Raw genomic sequence first — 19,860 nt, forward strand, 5'->3', positions numbered from 1 at the left:
TAGGCGAAGCCCTGCGTTGGTGGAACATCATCATTGTCACCACGCCGTCGTGCTGACGAAACTCTCCCTCAGCACTCGGCTGGATCGGAGTTCTAGGGACGTCATCGAGCTGAACGTGTGTAGAACTCGGAGGTGCCGTGCGTTCGGTACTTGATCGGTCGGATCGTGAAGACGTACGACTACATCAACCGCGTTGTAATAACGCTTCCGCTTTCGGTCTACGAGGATACGTGGACAACACTCTCCCCTCTCGTTGCTATGCATCACCATGATCTTGTGTGTGCGTAGGAAATTTTTTGAAATTACTACGTTCCCCAACACCAATATACCCTAAAACCTTCGGGGAACAGAATAGATCTGGAGTTCCGCCGCCACAAGCCTCTGTAGCCACCAAAAACCTCTCGGGAGCCCGTTCCGGCACCCTGCCGGAGGGGGGATCACTCACCGGTGGCCATATTCATCATCCCGGCGCTCTCCATGACGAGGAGGGAGTAGTTCACCCTCGGGGCTGAGGGTATGTACCAGTAGCTATGTGTTTGAGCTCTCTCTCTCGTGTTCTTGATTTGGCACGATCTTGATGTATCGCGAGCTTTGCTACTATAGTTGGATCTTATGATGTTTCTCCCCCTCTACTCTCTTGTAATGGATTGAGTTTCCCCTTCGAAGTCATCTTATCGGATTGAGTCTTTAAAGATTTGAGAACACTTGATGTATGTCTTGCGTGGGATACCCGTGGTGACAATGGGGTATTCTATTGATCCACTTGATGTATGTTTTGGTGATCAACTTGCGGGTTCCGCCATGAACCTATGCATAGGGGTTGGCACATGTTTTCGTTGTGATTCTCTGGTAGAAACTTTGGGGCACTCTTTGAGGTTCTATGTGTTAGTTGAATAGATGAATCTGAGATTGTGTGATGCATATCGTATAATCATACCCATGGATACTTGAGGTGACATTGGAGTATCTAGGTGACATTAGGGTTTTGGTTGATTTGTATCTTAAGGTGTTATTCTAGTACGAACTCTAGGGCTGTTTGTGACACTTATAGGAATAGCCCAATGGATTGATTGGAAAGAATAACTTTGAGGTGGTTTCGTACCCTACCATAATCTCTTCGTTCGTTCTCCGCTATTAGTGACTTTGGAGTGACTCTTTGTTGCATGTTGAGGGATATTTATATGATCCAGTTATGTTATTGTTGTTGAGAGAACTTGCACTAGTGAAAGTATGAACCCTAGGCCTTGTTTCCTAGCATTGCAATACCGTTTGTGCTCACTTTTATCATTAGTTACCTTGCTGTTTTTATATTTTCAGATTACAAAAACCTATTTGTACCATCCATATTGCACTTGTATCACCATCTCTTCGCCAAACTAGTGGACCTATACAATTCACCATTGTATTGGGTGTGTTGGGGACACAAGAGAATCTTTGTTATTTGGTTGCAGGGTTGCTTGAGAGAGTCCATCTTCATCCTACGCCTCCCACGGATTGATAAACCTTAGGTCATCCACTTGAGGGAAACTTGCTACTGTCCTACAAACCTCTGCACTTGGAGGCCCAACAACGTCTACAAGAAGAAGGTTGAGTAGTAGACATCAAGCTCTTTTCTGGCGCTGTTGCCGGGGAGGTGAGTGCTTGAAGGTATATCTTTAGGTCTTGCAATCAAATCTTTTAGTTTCTTGTTTTATCACTAGTTTAGTCTATAAAAGAAAACTACAAAAAAGGAATTGAGTTTGCCTCATACGCTTCATCTTTTTAATATCCTTCGTGAGTATGATGGAAAGGAAAATCGTGCCAAAGTATTAGAAGAAGAATGCATTAAAATGTTTGGCACTAAATATTTGTATGATGAGCAAGATTGCAACATTGTTAGTATGAATTCTATGAATATCCATGATGCTAATGATATGCAAAGCCACAAGCTTGGGGAAGCTATGTTTGATGAAGATGATATCTTTTGTCCCCCAAGCTTTGATGAGCAAAATTACTATGATGAAAGCATGCCTCCTATCTGTGATGATTATTGTGATGACACGTATGCTATAAAGAATAATGATAACCATGAAACTTGTCATCTTGATCTTAATTTTCAATCATATGATAGTTATTTTGTTGAGTTTGCTCCCACTACTATTCATGAGAATAAATTTGCTTATGTGGAGAGTAGTAAAATTTCTATGCTAGTAGATCATGAAAAGAATGCTTTCTGTGCTGGTTATATTTTTGAATTCATTCATGATGCTACTGAAAATTATTATGAGGGAGGAACATATGCTTGTAGGAATTGCAACAATATCAAGTTTCCTCTCTATGTTCTTAAAGTTTTAAAGTTATGCTTGTTTTGCCTTCCTATGCTAGTTGATTATTGTTCCCATAAGTTGTTTGCTCACAAAATCCCTATGCATAGGAAGTGGGTTAGACTTAAATATGCTAGTCATATTCTTCATGATGCTCTCTTTATGTTTCAATTCTTATCTTTTATGCGAGCATCATTGAAATCATCATGCCTAGCTAGGGGCGTTAAATGATAGCGCCTGTTGGGAGGCAACCCAACTTTATTTTAGTTCCTTGCTTTTTGTTCCTGTTTAGTAATAAATAATTCATCTAGCCTCTGGTTAGATGTGGTTTTATGTTTTAGTTAGTGTTTGTGCCAAGTAAGACCTATAGGATCTTCTTGGATGATAGTTATTTGATCTTGCTGAAAATTCCAGAAACTTTCTGTTCACGGAAAAAATTGTTAAAAATCACCAGAACGTGATAAAATACTGATTCCAATTGCAGCAGATCAATAAACAAATTATTTAGGTCGTCCTATTTTGGTAGAATTTTTTAAGTTCCAGAAGTTTGCGTTAGTTACAGATTACTATAGACTATTCTGTTTTTGACAGATTCTGTTTTTCGTGTGTTGTTTGCTTATTTTGATGACTCTATGGCTAGTAAAATAGGTTATAAACCATGGAGAAGTTGGAATACAGTAGGTTTAACACCAATATAAATAAAGAATTAGTTCATTATAGTACCTTGAAGTGGTGTTTTGTTTTCTTTCGCTAACGGAGCTTACGAGTTTTCTGTTAAGTTTTGTGTTGTGAAGTTTTCAAGTTTTGGGTAAAGATTCGACGGACTATGGAATAAGGAGTGGAAGAGCCTAAGCTTGGGATGCCCAAGGCACCCCAAGGTAATATTCAAGGATAACCAAGCGTCTAAGCTTGGGGATGCCCCGGATGGCATCCCCTCTTTCGTGTTCATTCATCGGTAACTTTACTTTGAGCTATATTTTTATTCACCACATGATATGTGTTTTGCTTGGAGCGTCATTTTATTTTATTTAGCTTTGCTTGCTGTTTGAATAAAATATCAAGATATGAAATTCTTAAATGAGAGAGAGTCTTCACAAAGCTACATAATTATTTAACTACTCATTGATCTTCACTTATATCTTTTTGGAGTAGTTTGTCATTTACTCGTGTGCTTCACTTATATCCTATGAGTAAATGGTTGAATGATTTGAATGTCATAAATCTGAAATTATATATGTTTCATATGCTTATCCCATGGGGAGTAATGCCTTCACATATAAGAAGTAGAGGTGGTAAATCTATTGAAGGTTAGCAAACATTGTATTGGTCACTTGAACAATTCATGAAAGAATATTGAAGGAAGAGAGATTTCACATATAAATATACTATCTTGGACATCTTCTATGATTGTGATCCCCATTAATTATTTTCAAACCTGAGAAAATTAGTTGAAGTTGGACAAGGAAGACAACATAATGAGTTATGCTTGGGTATATTTGTATAAGTTATATTGTTTTGGATCCTCTAACATGTGGTGCTTGCTATTTAGAATCCTTTGCTAGCCAAAATATCCGTACTAAGCGGGAATACTGCTTGTGCATCCAAATCCCTTGAACCAAGTTTTTTCCATGAGTGTCCACCATATCTACCTATATGCGGTATTTACCTGCCGTTCCAAGTAAATTTGCATGTGCCAACCTCTAAATCTTCAAATAATAATCTATTTTGTATGCCCGAATCGCTCATGTAGCGACTAGGGGCTAGCAGTATCTTCCATGCTAGGTGGGTTATTCTCAAGATGAGTGGACTCCGCTCATCATTCACGAGAAAATGGCTGGTAACTGGGATGCCCAGTCCCATGATCAAAAGATCAAAATCAAATCAAAAATAATTGCAAACAAAACTCCCCCAGGTTTGATGTTAGTTAGAGGCACCTGTTGTTTCGGGCAAGCCATGGATTGATGATTGTTGGTGGAGGGGGAGTAAAAATCTTTACCTTTCTGTTTGGGAACCGCCTATAATGTATGTAGTATGGAAGATATTGGGAACTCTTGGTCGTTATGTTGACAATGAAAGCATACCTCTCAAAATTATTTTCATCTCTGTTTTTGCTTCGAGCTCTGGCACCTCTGCAAATCCCTGCTTCCCTCTGCGAAAGGCCTATCTTTTACTTTTATGCAAGAGTCAGTAGTATTCCTTCTCATTCCAACCTACTCTTCGGTTGGCAAGCATCATGTGATGGAAAGATCTAAGCATATATGGCCATTCAAATATATTTGAGCATGAATTATTATTGTTGACATTACCCTTGAGGTAAAAGGTTGTGAGGCGAAACATTAAGCCCCTATCTTTCTCTGTGTTCGATGAATACTATTTGTTCTAAAAATATGCTTTGAGTGGTAGCAATCATGGAAGACTAAATGATAGTTGAGTATGTGAAGTTTGCTGAATCAGAGCTCTGACATAGACTCTTCCTGAAAATAAGATGAATTGTAATTGTTTGATGACTAATAACACGGTTTGTTAGTTTTCAAGAAAGTTTATGATATATACTTTAACATGTGAATAGTTTGTTACTTGATCATGCAAAGTTTTATGAGATGAACTACTGTTATGACATATAATGATGCTAGAAAAGGTGACTGAAATTATCATTAATCAAACTTGTGCACCTGCTAGCATTCACACTTCATAAATTATTTCTTTTATCATTTACCTACTCGAGGACGAGCATGAATTAAGCTTGGGGATGCTGATACGTCTCCAACGTATCTATAATTTATGAAGTATTCATGCTATTATATTATCCATCTTAGATGTTTAATGGGCTTTAGTAAGCACTTTTATATGATTTTTGGGACTAACCTATTAACCCAGAGCCCAGTGCCAGTTTCTGTTTTTTCCCTTGTTTCAGTGTTTCGAAGAAAAGAAATATCAAACGGAGTCGAAACGGAATGAAACCTTCTGGAGAAGTTATTTTTGGAAAGAAAGCAACCCGGGAGACTTGGAGTCCACGTCAAGAAAGCAACGAGGAAGGCAAGAGGCAGGGGGGCGCGCCCACCCCCTGGGCGCGCCCTCCACCCTCGTGGCCCCTCGTGGCTCTCCTGACGTATTTCTTCCTCCTATATATACCAATATACCCTAAAACCTTCGGGGAACAGAATAGATCTGGAGTTCCGCCACCACAAGCTTCTGTAGCCACGAAAAACCTCTCGGGAGCCCGTTCCGGCACCCTGTCGGAGGGGGGATCCCTCACCGGTGGCCATCTTCATCATCCCGGCGCTCTCCATGACGAGGAGGGAGTAGTTCACTCTCGGGGCTGAGGGTATGTACTAGTAGCTATGTGTTTGATCTCTCTATCTCTCTGTCTCTCTCGTGTTCTTGATTTGGCACGATCTTGATGTATCGCGAGCTTGCTACTATAGTTGGATCTTATGATGTTTCTCCCCCTCTACTCTCTTGTAATGGATTGAGTTTCCCCTTCGAAGTTATCTTATTGGATTGAGTCTTTAAAGATTTGAGAACACTTGATGTATGTCTTGCGTGGGATACCCGTAGTGAGAATGGGGTATTCTATTGATACACTTGATGTATGTTTTGGTGATCAACTTGCGGGTTCCGCCCATGAACCTATGCATAGGGGTTGGCACACGTTTTCGTCGTGATTCTCCGGTAGAAACTTTGGGGCACTCTTTGAGGTTCTATGTGTTGGTTGAATAGATGAATCTGAGATTGTGTGATGCATATCGTATAATCATACCCACGGATACTTGAGGTGACATTGGAGTATCTAGGTGACATTAGGGTTTTGGTTGATTTGTATCTTAAGGTGTTATTCTAGTACGAACTCTAGGGCTGTTTGTGACACTTATAGGAATAGCCCAATGGATTGATCGGAAAGAATAACTTTGAGGTGGTTTCGTACCCTACCATAATCTCTTCGTTCGTTCTCCGCTATTAGTGACTTTGGAGTGACTCTTTGTTGCATGTTGAGGGATATTTATATGATCCAATTATGTTATTATTGTTGAGAGAACTTGCACTAGTGAAAGTATGAACCCTAGGCCTTGTTTCCTAGTATTGCAATACCGTTTGTGCTCACTTTTATCATTAGTTACCTTGCTGTTTTTATATTTTCAGATTACAAAAACCTATATGTACCATCCATATTGCATTTGTATCACCATCTCTTCGCAAACTAGTGCACCTATACAATTCACCATTGTATTGAGTGTGTTGGGGACACAAGAGACTCTTTGTTATTTGGTTGCAGGGTTGCTTGAGAGAGTTCATCTTCATCCGATGCCTCCCATGAATTGATAAACCTTAGATTATCCACTTGAGGGAACTTGCTATTGTCCTACAAACCTCTGCACTTGGAGGCCCAACAACGTCTATAAGAAGAAGGTTGAGTAGTATACATTACGGTGCGAGGTAGCACCATAGCTACGGCGACGAAACTGGTTGAAAACGGGACGCATATCTCCAGGTCACCCGGTTGGAGGAACATCCCATTTGCTAACTCCAAATTGATGGCGGCGCCCCGTGTGTGATGCATCTCCACCAAGGCGAGCAACTGGTCTGACTCTTGAGAGAGAGCCGCCGGCGCGGCAAGCAGCTGCAGATCCACCGAAGCGCGTTCGGGGGGTAGCCAGGGGACCACCAGCAGGCACAGGGGAGAGGGGGAGAATCCGAGCGGAGGCGCTCCTATCAAGCCCGACCCAGAGCCGAGGGTCGGAGTAGGCTGAGATGCGGGGCGGACCGGACCCACAACAGATCGACTGATTGGCAGGCTTCCCCTAGAGCTAACTACGTAATCATCCTGATCCCGTCAGGACAAGTCTCTTCGGCGGCGGCAGAAGCGGATTTGGGATAGCAGCCAGAGGATGCTTGGGGCTAAGCGTTGAAGGAGAAGGAGGCAGGCACCGGGCTGACCTAGGAGGGGAGTTAGGGTGAAGGGGAAGACTAATGTTCCCATTTGTACCTGGTATTTTGTCCTCCATAGTGGCAGGGATAGCAGGAGTAGTGCAGCACTGCGAAGTTAGAGGAGTATGCAGAGTGGACAAATTTGGTGGAGAAATAGGATTTGCAGGTTCGTTGTGACGAAGGGTATCCAGGGTTGAAGAAGGAGGGATAACTAGAGGTGGCGGAATTAAAGTACCAGACTGACCCTGCTATAACTCTTGTCCAGGAGCGCACGGGGGACTCATCAGAAACTGAGACAGTGGGCCTGACTGATTTGCATCACCCGAGAGAGCTGGGACAGACAAAGAGGTTGGCAGGTGAGCTCTGTCTCCCGCGTTAATGCACCGCCCTATCCCTGTCTCAGAATTAACTGCAGTGGGTAAGGTAGCCGGTGGTAAAGAACTGTGCTCACCACTTTGACCATGAACAGTACTCCGAAGGAGGTGAGATGCAGAAACTCTTTCCTGAACCTGCTGCTGACCTGCATCTTTGGAGGAGTTTCCCTGCTGCATCATCTGGATTTGCATGTTAATTTTCCTTAAAGACAACTCTTTAGGAACAACTTCTGCACACTCTTCTTCAGTAGGAACATTAGCTTTACCCTTAACATCTTCCATAGACTGCTTCTGTAATCTGATCAACTGAGGATTCAGAAAAGTTGAGAAGACCGCTTCATGTTCCTGTGTAGCAATAGCAGACTGCATTGGGATAAGCTCCGCATTATTCATCCATTGTCCCAACCTTTCAGAAGGAATTTGATCTAATTCAATATGCAACCTTTGCCTAGAAATGAGCAGATTATTTCTAGTAGGGCAGTGCTGAACAGTATGGAACATCACTCCACAGAAGGTGCAAATGCGACCAATTCTTTCATAGAAGAGATAGACCCAACCTGCCAAATTTGTAGGAAATGAAACCCATATTTTGTCTTGAACTGGACTAGCTACTGCCATCTTTATAGTTCCCCACATATAATCTGATTTAGCATAAAGCATGGCCTGACTAAAAGGATGAAACTCTGAAACTTGACCCAAAGTACCCAGAAGCTTTTGCAAGAGCTGTTGTGAACGGAAGCGAGGAGGAACACCGTAGATCCGGACCGTAACAAAGATAGTATCAAATTTATAATCCTGAATATCTTTGTTATGGTCCTCCGGATCCATGAACTCAATCAACAGATTATCTGAACCCATACTCCAAGGCTGACGCATAAACACAAACATAGCCGCTTTCCAAAGACTGAAAGTGAGCAACAAATATGTATCTTGAAAGCTGAGATATACCCTGATAATTGTCCCTCCAAGCCCTGGCCATGGATTGTTGTACCACGTTGAGAGAAAGAATTCTTGGAACTCCTCCAGTAACAACTAGCTTAATGAGAATATTATATCTAGCATCCTGACCTTAATCATCTTTTTCTTGATGAACCTGAATATGGAGAACCTCGGGATCCTGGATGGACAAGCTCTGCATGCTGATGTAACTCCCCGGATCTGGATTAAAAGCTTCCGGAGGAACCAAGGAGGTTTCCGCACCAGATTGCTTATCCAGATCTTGCCTTTCCATCTGAAGCCAAAGAGACCAGCAAGAGAAACTGGTGAAAGAGAGAGAGAGAGGAGAAAACACAGCGGAATCAACTAGAGAAAGCAGGGGAGAGAGGAGGGTAGGCGGAGAAAGAGAAAAGGAGGGATGCGGAGAGAAGGTGGGAAGCTAGGAGACGGCATGACGCCAGTCCAGAGAGTTTGAGTTTCATTTACCCGGACAGGTCAAAGATCATCTTTGGAAAGTGCACATATGCACATGGTGGTCACTCTCGAGCTAATAGGCACGTGAAAGAGTGAAATAGGGGTAAGTTGGGCAAGCCCCCTAACGGCACAAATTCCCGTCGGTAAAAACGCAACGATGAAAACAGTTCGTGATTTAGACACACTATTCAAGAGATAAAACATTTTGAAAAAAATGAATGGATAATAAATAGCACAAAATCCTAGTTTACGAGAAGTGTCACATTTGTACTACGCCACTTGTTAGCATGAGAGGAGGTGGTAGTGACCTTTACAAGGTGTATCCTCTATCTAGTCATTTTGATAAAATCCATTAGCGCGTACTGCAATGGGTACGCTCCGATCGCCCACGGGCCCATGCACACTTTGGGGCCGACACATGTGTGTGGGCTAGCTCCTATTTTGTTTTGTTTTTCATATTTTCCTTTGTAATAATTTTTATAGGAAACATGTTCATGAGTCTGTTTTTTGGGGCATTTTAAAAATCTCCGATAATTTTAAAACATGTTGAAGATTTTTTAATAATATTCAAAATTTTCGAATATTGGAATTATAAATTCAGGATTTCAAAAAAATGTATAAGAACTAAAAAATATTACAGTTTTTAAAGAAAATGTTCATGAATTAAGAATATTTCCAAAGTTCAAAATGTTACAAATTAAATAAATGTTCACGTATTTTAGGAAAATGTTATGAATTCTCAAAATTAGGAAAATAGAAAAATGTTCACGTATTTTAGAAAATGTTCAGGATTTAAAAATGTTCATTAATTTTTAAAATGTTGGTGGATTTATAAAATGTTCATGAATTTGGAAAAATATTTCAGAATTGAGGATAAAACTATAAACAAAAACAAAATAGAAGAAAAAACGAAACCGGTCCAAGGAAGGTTCCGTCCCATTACTGGTGAAGAACATGCTGCAATTGGCTGACCCATATATCTTCGTGAGTACTCGACTTGGGCCTCAGTTGAAAGAGCCAACGCCTGCTCCTCGGTTGTCGATGATCGCTCAACATTTTCCGCACAATGTGGTGACGCTCTTTGGGCCCAACATTTTAAGCTTCATGTACGCATATTGCGGCGCAACGTGAAAGCATGCAAATTACGTTATTCCACCATGGCGGACACTTGTCGGATGGTCCCGATGATCGAAGGTAATTTGAATTTACTGGGTTTATACTTTGGTTCTGTAGGCTCCACGTCATAGGCCTCGCGAAGTGTGCGCTTTCGTTCCTTCTTGGTGGTCTGAGATGTGTAAATCATATTTACATCCTTCAACTCTGGCAGGAATTACTTCCTGCCGCCATTGTTGCAGTCGAGCTGCTACATGTCCCCCATCGTCATATTACATGGGTTAGGCTTGTCTGGGTTGCTGTTTTGGATGCAAAGCTTGCTTGTGGTCCCAACAATTCCAATTAGTGTGGCCAGTGGGCCGATCTGTAGTTCTGGGGTGGATGGCACAAAGCTTGTCCATGATTCGTCTAGCTGTGAGGTGTCACCGTCACCCTTCCTGGCCTGGAACGTCTTCTTCTTGGCACCGCCACCTTGCGTTGCTTCTTGAGTTGGGCATTCACCTCATCGTCTTCATAGTCGCTGTCAGGCGAATTTCGATTCTTGTTCCTGCGATTGCGTCGAGACTTCTCATTCCCATACTTTACCTCGGATGGATCCGGGTCCTCCTGTCTCCTCTTATTGGCGGGCCAGGTGTCCTCTCCGCCGCAGAACTGGACATCACCTCCATAAGCTCGGGCATAGTCTTGGGTTTGTAATGACCGAGGTCCCTTTCAAGGAATTCATCGTTGGCACCATGCTTGAACGCGGCAATGCCCTCAACGTCATTGCACTCGTGGATGTCATTTTTCTTTTTGAGGAATTGGGTCTAGTAGCTAAGTACTGTTTACTTGTTCCCCTGCCTCATATTGCCTAGGTCACTAGCGTCTGTGGGTCAGACATAGGTACCTTGGAAGCCGGACGGGTAGAGACATTGCATGGGGCACCAGTGCTACGATGCGGTACACATCAATGCAGTCGCTGCGAAGCCGGGATGGCTGTTGGCATGGTGCAACATTCATTGGCGCAACTAGTGTTGTGATGAACCGCTCGCCGACCTACAAGCGGATGAGGAGCGACGCCCTACGGGGCACTGCCGGTGCTACAAGCCGGGTAGGATACGACATCCAGGGGAGCACTGATGCTCTGATGCATCACTCGATAGTGATGCTAATGATGTGATACAACACTCCCGACGTTGCACGTCGGCAATATGACGTTGGTTTTCGATAATGCTGCATTGCAAAGCGTCATTTGCAAGCTGGGCGGTGATACTTTTGGCGTCGACGCGCACCTTATGTTTGTTGTGGCCAGTGTCCTGAGCAGAACGAAGCGGAGGTGGCAAATTGTTGCGGCGATAGGCGATCGACGCAAAATGACCCGTCCAACAACCATGAGGATTTGATCCGACGGTTCACGACCTGACGGATTTCTCGTGAAAATTAGTTGGTTGATGCCTAACAGCCGCCTTCAGAATATGATCTATAAAGCAAGTTGATTTGTTGATTGTTGGTTATGTCACATTTAAGTTATACACCACACGATTAAAGGCTATGAGATTTGTGCAAAAATATTTTTTTGCCCTGTGGATCTGCCTCGTGCATTAGTGTCCTTCGTCAGGTTGTTTTTTGGGTCACTCTAAGGGTCCGTCTTTTTTTTAAACTGCTCGTGCGAGTATGCCTTTATTTTTTTTTGAAAAAACACTTACTTTTGCCCGACTGATTTTTGAAAATCAGTCGTGTCCCGCGCGTCGACGCATCCTGGTGGGACCAGGCACCGCTGCCCTTTCTACCTTATCCTCACGCGAGCGAAGCGAACGCTACCCATTCCTATGGAGTAATCGTACACCTATGTACAATCGGCAACATGTTCTAGTAATTAGCAACATGGACAATTTTAATTGGAGATAGGGAAAGGAGGGGCAGCGGGAAACTCAGGGGTGGGGGGAGACCTGGTTAGGAAAGTTATGTAAAACTTCACGTAGGTGTTCGTGGATGTAGGATTACCGCATTCCTATGTGTTAACTTCTTCTATCTGCATCCCTCTCCTGATGAATCTCGCCGGCAGTTATTTCTCCCCCAAATCAGGCGATAGGACCTAGAGACTCGCAGCAGCTCCTCTCCGATTGCCGCCACCGCTCTTCGATTTGCACCGCCGTCACAGCAGGCCCATCTCTGATTCGCATCACCAGGGCTCCGGGCAAGCAACACCGCTTGCACTGACAGGGGCCAGGCTCTAGTTTCCAGCCCCGCACCATCTTGTAGCAGTGCCACCACTGCAGTCGGCCGCTCCAGGATGCACTACACCCTGCAGCACCACCGCTTGTCAGGTAACAATATCTGCACTGGACGACCTACGACAATGCAACATCGTCGACACTCGCTGGTCTGCAGCGGACAACCTGGCAACCTGCTACAACGAAACACCGCCGTTCCTGGCAGCAGCGTGAGCACCGGACCACCTGCTGCAAAGTAGCATCACCGTTGAGGCGTGGCAGCAGCACCGCTAGTTTGCAGCAGACCACCTGCTATATAGAAGCATTGCCGGTTTGCAGCGGACCACCTGCTACGGTGTGTTAAAATCATTTTCCCACATGAGAGAGGAATTTTAGGACCATGCTTCACCCGAACCTATGCTCGGCACCGTCCAATCTAATACTATTTTCATGTGAATCCGGGCCCTATCAGCATTCAAATTTCCTTGATCTTGTATTGTTTGCCTTCACTACAAAAAAAACTCACATCCGTGACATTTTGGTCCGAACGGAACTTTTTTTCTGTCATACTTATGACACTTCTATGACGATAATTGTGACAAAACCCGGTATCATCATAGATGTGGTGGGGTCCTACTTCTATGACAAAAAATCATGACAGAAAATGGGCTTTTCGTCGTGGGCGGGCCGGAGACGCAGCTGCATGACATTCTTTGGGCCGTCCATGAAGGAAAAAATCGTTGTAGAAGCGAGGGCGAGGAAAATATCAGGGAGTTCCCGGTTACGGTGGGTGGTCGGGGGCTGAGCGATGCGCCGTTCTCTCGTACGCACGCGCGTGTGTGCGAGACGTTGCGCTCTAACTGAACCCGAGCGAGGCGTTGGGCTCTAACTGCACAAGAGCGATTGCACTGCAGGCTACGCGTTGCTGAACCCGAGCGATCGACCAATCCCTTGCTGTTAACTGAACCCGAGTGATTCCTTCGCTACTGCTGCAAACTTACACCGATTGAACACTGCTGCCTCCTTCCCTTGATGAACAGTGAGCGTTGTTGGGTGGTTTGTATGAACAGTTCCCGAGGGGTTGGATGAACAGGACCCCGTGGTAGTAGAGGCCGTTGCCGCTGGATGAACAGGACCCCGATCGATCAAGCCGGTGGATGAACAGGACCCCATGGAGGGCTGGATGAACATGACCCCGTGGAGGGCTGGTTGAACGGTAGCCGGTGGAGGGCTGGTTGAATAGTAGCCGATGGAGGGCTGGATGAACAGGACCCCGTGGAGGGGTGGTTGAACAGGACCCCGTGGAGAGGGCTGGTTGAATAGTAGCCGGTGGAGGAGCGTGCGGTGGAGGCTGGATGAACAGGAGTCCGTGGATGAACAGTCGCAGGTGGAGGCTGGAGGAGGTCGACGGTGGATGAACAGGAGCCCGTGGAGGCAGTCGACGGTGGAGATGAACAGTATCCCATGGAGTCCCATTTTGCGGTACGCCACACTGAGGGAGTCCTGGATTAAGGGGTCCTCGGGCGTCTGGCTTGTTGGACATGGGCCGGACTGATGGTCTGTGAAGATACAAGACCGAAGACTTTCACCCGTGTCCAGATGGGACTCTCCTTTGCGTGGAAGGCAAGCTTGGCGTCCTGATATGAAGATTCCTTTCTCTGTAACCGACTTTGTATAACCCTAGTCCCCTCCGGTGTCTATATAAACCAGAGGGCTTAGTCCAAAGAGGGAAGAATCATAATCATAATCATACAGGCTAGACTTCTAGGGTTTTAGCCATTACGATCTCGTGGTAGATCAACTCTTGTAATACTCATATTCATCAAGATCAATCAAGCAGGAAGTAGGGTATTACCTCCATAGAGAGGGCCCGAACCTGGGTAAACATCGTGTCCCCTGTCTCCTGTTACCATCGACCTTAGACGCATAGTTCGGGACCCCCTACCCGAGATCCGCCGGTTTTGACACCGACATTGGTGCTTTCATTGAGAGTTTCGCTGTGACATCGAAGACAGGGTTGATGGATTGCCTTGTTATCAAGGACAGTATCACCTCCGGAGGTGCCCTGGCCTCAGGCCAAACCCTCCGGCTAGGCGGCTTTACCATGACCGCCCCTATGGTCGTTAAGCCAACGATGACTTCTCGGGTCATCGAAAACCACCTCCGTGTTAGCTCTGAATACTCCAAGCAGATGGATCCAGCTGAGTTATCGTCCTTGAACGAGCTCCTAGATTGCATCGCCGCCCTGGGGGTCGCTACAGACTATGATCGGATTGGGCTTAAACCCGACCAGAGAGAAATTAAATCTCCACCCATCACCCATCAGATAGCGGTAGTTGAGGAGCAAGACGACAACTCTTCCTCTATATTGAGGACGAACTGTGTTCGGATCTCCGAGCTCGAAGAGCCGGACACCTCCATTCGGAAGGACATAGCCCGCCCTCCGGACCGAGAATCGGACGACGGGCCTAAAAAATCAGTTAACATCCCGGAGCCCGAGCTATTAAGTTCGGGAGTTCTTCAAACTCCGGATTCCAAATTGGGTCAGGGTTCGGATTTAAAGCCACCCACCCACCCAGATAGAAGCAATCTCACGTACGTACGGCAGCAGTCTCAGAAAACAATCCATCACTTTTGGGCCAGATTCCTCCTTGGCAAAGACAAGATTAAAGATTGCCGCGACGAAGACGCGATCTCAGCATTCTGCAATAATTGCACGGATGAAAAACTCCTCAACGCCATCAATCGTTGTCGCATATTACACTTCGCTGACTTGGCAACCATCGTACAGAAGTACTGCGCAATGGAAAGCGCCTGGAAAAGTCAGGCAGCTCTCTGGGAACCACCGGTTTCCACTCAACCCTTCGTTCGGACAAAAAGGATGCACCCTCATGGGGCGCCCAATCCAATAATAAAGAAATCTAAGCCCATTACGGGGTGCGGAACCGTTCTGGAGGGGTGGCTTGATAGGCCACGTAAAATACATACAACACCGGAGACCACACCAACCCATAGCCTTAGAGGATGCTGGATTCTCCGGCAAGTGTGAGGGAGTCCTGGACTAAGGGGTCCTCGGGCGTCCGGCCTGTTAGCCATGGGCCGGACTGGTGGGCTGTGAAGATACGAAGACTGAAGACTGCACCCGTGTCCGGATGGGACTCTTCTTGGCGTGGAAGGCAAGTTTGGCGACCAAATATGTAGATTCCTTTCCTTGTAACCGACCTTGTGTAACCCTAGATATCCCTGGTGTCTATATAAACCGGAGGACTTAGTCCGGAAACGGAGATATTCATTACCATAGTCATACAGGCTAGACGTTTAGGGTTTACCCATTACGATCTCGTGGTAGATCAACTCTTGTAATACTCATATTCATCAAGATCGATCAAGCAGGAAGTAGGGTATTACCTCCATAGAGAGGGCCTGAACCTGGGTAAACATCGTGTCCCCCGTCTCCTGTTACCATCAACCTTAGATGCACAGTTCGGGACCCCATACCCGAGATCCGCCAGTTTTGACACCGACATTGGTGCTTTCACTGAGAGTTCCACTGTGCCGTCGATGACTCGCCTCGTCCTTAAAGACAATATCACCGCTGGAGGAGAACTGGCCCCAGGCCAAACCCTCTGGCTGGGCGGCTTTACCATGACCGCCCGTTCGGCCGCTAAGCCGACGATGACCTCTCGGGCCATCGAAAATCCCCTTCGTATCGAGTCCAAACACTCCAAGCAGATGGATTCTGCGGAGTTTTCGTCTTTAAACGAGCTCCTTGATTGCATCGTTGCCCTGGAATCGCCACAGATTACGATCGGATCGGGCTTAAACCCGGCCAAAGAGAAATCAAATCTCCACCGGTCACCCACCAGATAGCTGTAGTCGAGGAGCAAGACGACGACTCTTCCCCTATACTAAAGACGGACTATGTCCGGATCGCGGACCCGGACGAGCCAGATACCCACCAGCAAAAGGAGATGACCGGCCTTCCGAACATAGAATCGGGCGGTGGGCATAGGCAATCAGAAGATACTCCGGAGCCCGGACTGTTGAGTCTGGAAAACCTTCAGACTCCGGATCATCGACCGGGTTAGGGTCCGAATCCATTTCCACCCACCCACGTAGACAAAAGCGCTCTCATGAGCATACAACAGCAGTCTCAGGAAACGGTCCACCACTTCTGGGCCAGATTCCTCCTTGTCAAGGACAAGGTTAAAGATTTCCCTGACGAGGACGCGATATTTGCGTTTCGCAACAATTGCATGAACGAAGGAATCCTCAACGCCATTAATCGCCGCCGTATACAACACTTCGCTGACTTGGCAACTATCGTACAGAAGTACATCTCAATGGAAAGCACCTGGAAAGATCAGGCAGCTTGTTGGGAGCCATCGGTCCCAACTCAACCGCTGGTCCAGGCGAAAAGGGCACATCCCCGTGACACGCCCAGTCTAATAGCCAAGAAACATAAACCTATTACGCGGCATGGAACCGTTCTGGAGGGATGGCTCGATGGCCATGCAAAATACACACAACACCGGGCACCATACCAACCCACAGCCTTAGAGCATGTTGGATACTCTGGCAGGTAGCCAAGAGCGGCGCAGACATCCTGTAAGTGCATCTAGTGCCCCTTAGTGATTTTGGTGTATTGAAGACTTATAGGTTAAGGGACTAATGTGTTTATGAGTGTACACAAGTCTATAAGTCTATGAGGAGTTTGATATTTACAGAGAAAGTCGACCCCTAAAAATGAATTTCTTCGACTGAAGACTTTGGATTTCTGAAGACTTTCTGAAGACTTTGAAAGTGAAGAAATTGGTGTGACCTTGAAGACTTGGTATTCATTTGAGGAACATGAAGCATGAAGACTGTTGTTTCCGTAGTTTCATTTTCTCTTTCTTGAGTCATAGGAAACACCGTACTGTTAAAGGGGGTCGAGGAAATACTAAGGAAAAATTTCCATGTGATGCTCAACTCAAAATCCTACACCTACCAATCCCTTCGAGTGAAGCCATTGGAAATCTCATACAGTTCAGTCAATTTCTTCAGTGACAGAGATGAAGTTCTTCTGGTCTCTGAGGAATTTGTTCTAACTGAGGAGTTAGGAATTCGCACGTGCGGATTGCCTACACAGTGAGGAACATGATAGCCCTGAGGAATTTGATACTCAAATTTCCGACCGTTGCTTGCGCCAGCTGTCCCAAAATATCTACCCACCTAACGGTCATATCATTGAAGGGCATTTATGTCTTATCATGTCGGGCTGCTCCCTAGGCTATAAATAGCCGCCCCTACAACCACTAGCTGGTTGGCTGCTCCGAGAGAAACTGACACTTGTCATTTGAGAGCATCCCATCCTCCGAGGACTTTGAGCGAAAATCATCAAGTGAGGAAAACCCAAACCCAAACACCCACAAAACCAAAGTGATTGAGCATCACTGAAGAGATTGATCCTGCGTGGATTCGACGCTTGTTACCTTTGAAGACTGTGCTTCTTCCAGACGTTTAGGCGTCATGGTCTAGAGCATCCAAGAGGAAATTGTGGACCGCCGAGTGACTGAGTCTGTGAAGGTTTTGAAGTCACCTGAAGACTTACCACGAGTGATTGGGAGAGGTCTGTGTGACCTTTGCTCAAGGAGAATACGGTGAGGACTGTTTGTCCGGGACTGTGTGTCCTCAGGTTTAAATACCTAGCCACTCCAGCCAGACGTACAACTGAGACAGCAGTTGGAACTGGTCTACCAAATCATTGTCTTCACCAAGCTTACTGGTTCTATTTCCTCTACTCTTTCATTTCCTCATAACTGTGTTGTGCACTTGTTCATATCTGTGTTTGAAGACTTTGTCTGAAGACTTTCTCAATTTCCTCAGTTCAATTTCTTCAGTCTGTTTGTCTTCATGCTGTGCTATCCTGTGTTTACGCTTTTTGTACTCTGTGTTTGTCTTCATTTCATCATGATGACCATGCCTATGTTCTGCTATGCTTATTCTTGTGTACTTATTCCGCTGCAAGTAGTTCTTCGCTAAGGAATTTCCTCACCCACCAATTCCTCAGTGAAGAATTCATAAAAATTGCCTATTCACCCCCTCTAGTTGATATAACGCAGTTTCAATTGGTATCAGAGCAAGGTACTCCCTTGTTCTATGTGATTTTGGTTTAACCGCCTGGAGTTTTAGTTATGTCAACCGCAGGTATGAAGAAAGTGACATGCCCCATCTTTGACGGTCATGATTATCCCAAGTGGAAGGCCATGATGAGGAAGCGCCTCATGGCACTGAACAGCGAGCTGTGGACCGTCACTGAGATTGGTCTTACCGATCTATGCAAGATGGCGGACACTGATGATATTCGCAAGTACACTCGACTTGACATCATGGCGAAGGATATCATATGTTCCTGCCTATCCGGAGATGAATTCAGGCGCATTATGCATCTTTGCAATGCAAAGCTTATCTGGGACCGAATCTCTGACGTCTATGAAGGTCATCGAACTTGTCATGATCCCTGGTTTGAGGATTTCAAGGAATCACTCAAAACGATGACTTTCGAACCTAAACCATCATCTTCTGCACCATGCCTCATGGAAAAAGGTGCCACGGTAACCGAATGTTCCTCATCCGAGTCTAGTGATGATGAATTTGATGATGATTTTGGACCTAGCTATACCAAGCTTGTTTGTATTGCCACTAAACAACAAAAGGCCTTGGAAAAGGTTCAAAAGATTCTAGATAAAAGTGATGATATGTTGGATGAAGAAATGGACCGCACTAAAACCTTGACTGAAAATCTTCAGAGACTTCAGTCTAGATTTGACAACCTTCAAGGTCATCATAACACTCTCTTATTTGATCATGAGAAGCTTTCTTATGAATTTCTTCAAAGAAAGCAAGATCTTGAGAAGCTAAGAGTGAGTTATGAAGATCTTCAGAAGGAGCATGATTCATTACTTGCTCAACAAATCAGCGCTGCTCAGGAAGAATTTGTTCCTCCATGTTTGAAATGCATTGAACGTGAATCTGCTAATTCTTCACCTAAATGTTCAAATGCTTCTAATGCTACAAATTCTTCAACTGTCTCTGCTATCACTAATTCCTCATCTGAGGACATTGCTAGTATCACTGATGATGCAGGGCTGAAGGAATTGTACATGATAGGCATGTACAAAAGCCTCAACGGGCATCAGACTCTTTGTGATGTGCTTAAAAAGCAGATCCTCAACAGGAACCCTAGGAAAGAGGGTATTGCCTTTGAGAGGAAACTCAATGATGGTACAGATTGGAAGCCTGAGCAGTACCCCAAAACCTCATGGGTTGCTGCAAAGGGACCTCCAGTTGATCCATCTAATTTATCTGGCTTTACATGTGAATCTTCTCATTCTTCTGATGAGTCATTTGACTCCATCTATAAACTGTTTAAAAATCAGAATGGTGAAGTATTTGCTAGATATGTTGGCACTAACTGCAGGAACGGTTCTCCTATGAAGAAAATCTGGGTTCCCAAAAGGTGCCTTCAAAGTCTTCAGGTGAATGTCCTCATGACACCAC

At 45.1% G+C, this 19,860-nt stretch overlaps 1 protein-coding gene across 1 annotated transcript; it reads right to left on the bottom strand.

Annotated features, from left to right (window-relative positions):
* Nucleotides 1-6,716: 6,716 nt before the first annotated feature.
* Nucleotides 6,717-9,009, bottom strand: LOC123125810 (uncharacterized). Its single transcript, XM_044546260.1, has 2 exons — nucleotides 8,672-9,009; nucleotides 6,717-8,574 (listed from the first exon to the last, which is right to left on the bottom strand). Exon 2 carries the CDS (start codon nucleotides 8,489-8,491, stop codon nucleotides 7,478-7,480), a length of 1,014 nt encoding a protein of 337 aa, XP_044402195.1. The 5' UTR covers nucleotides 8,492-8,574; nucleotides 8,672-9,009; the 3' UTR covers nucleotides 6,717-7,477.
* Nucleotides 9,010-19,860: the final 10,851 nt, after the last annotated feature.

This window comes from Triticum aestivum, chromosome 5D (assembly GCF_018294505.1).
Source record: "Triticum aestivum cultivar Chinese Spring chromosome 5D, IWGSC CS RefSeq v2.1, whole genome shotgun sequence".
NCBI lineage: Eukaryota > Viridiplantae > Streptophyta > Magnoliopsida > Poales > Poaceae > Triticum > Triticum aestivum.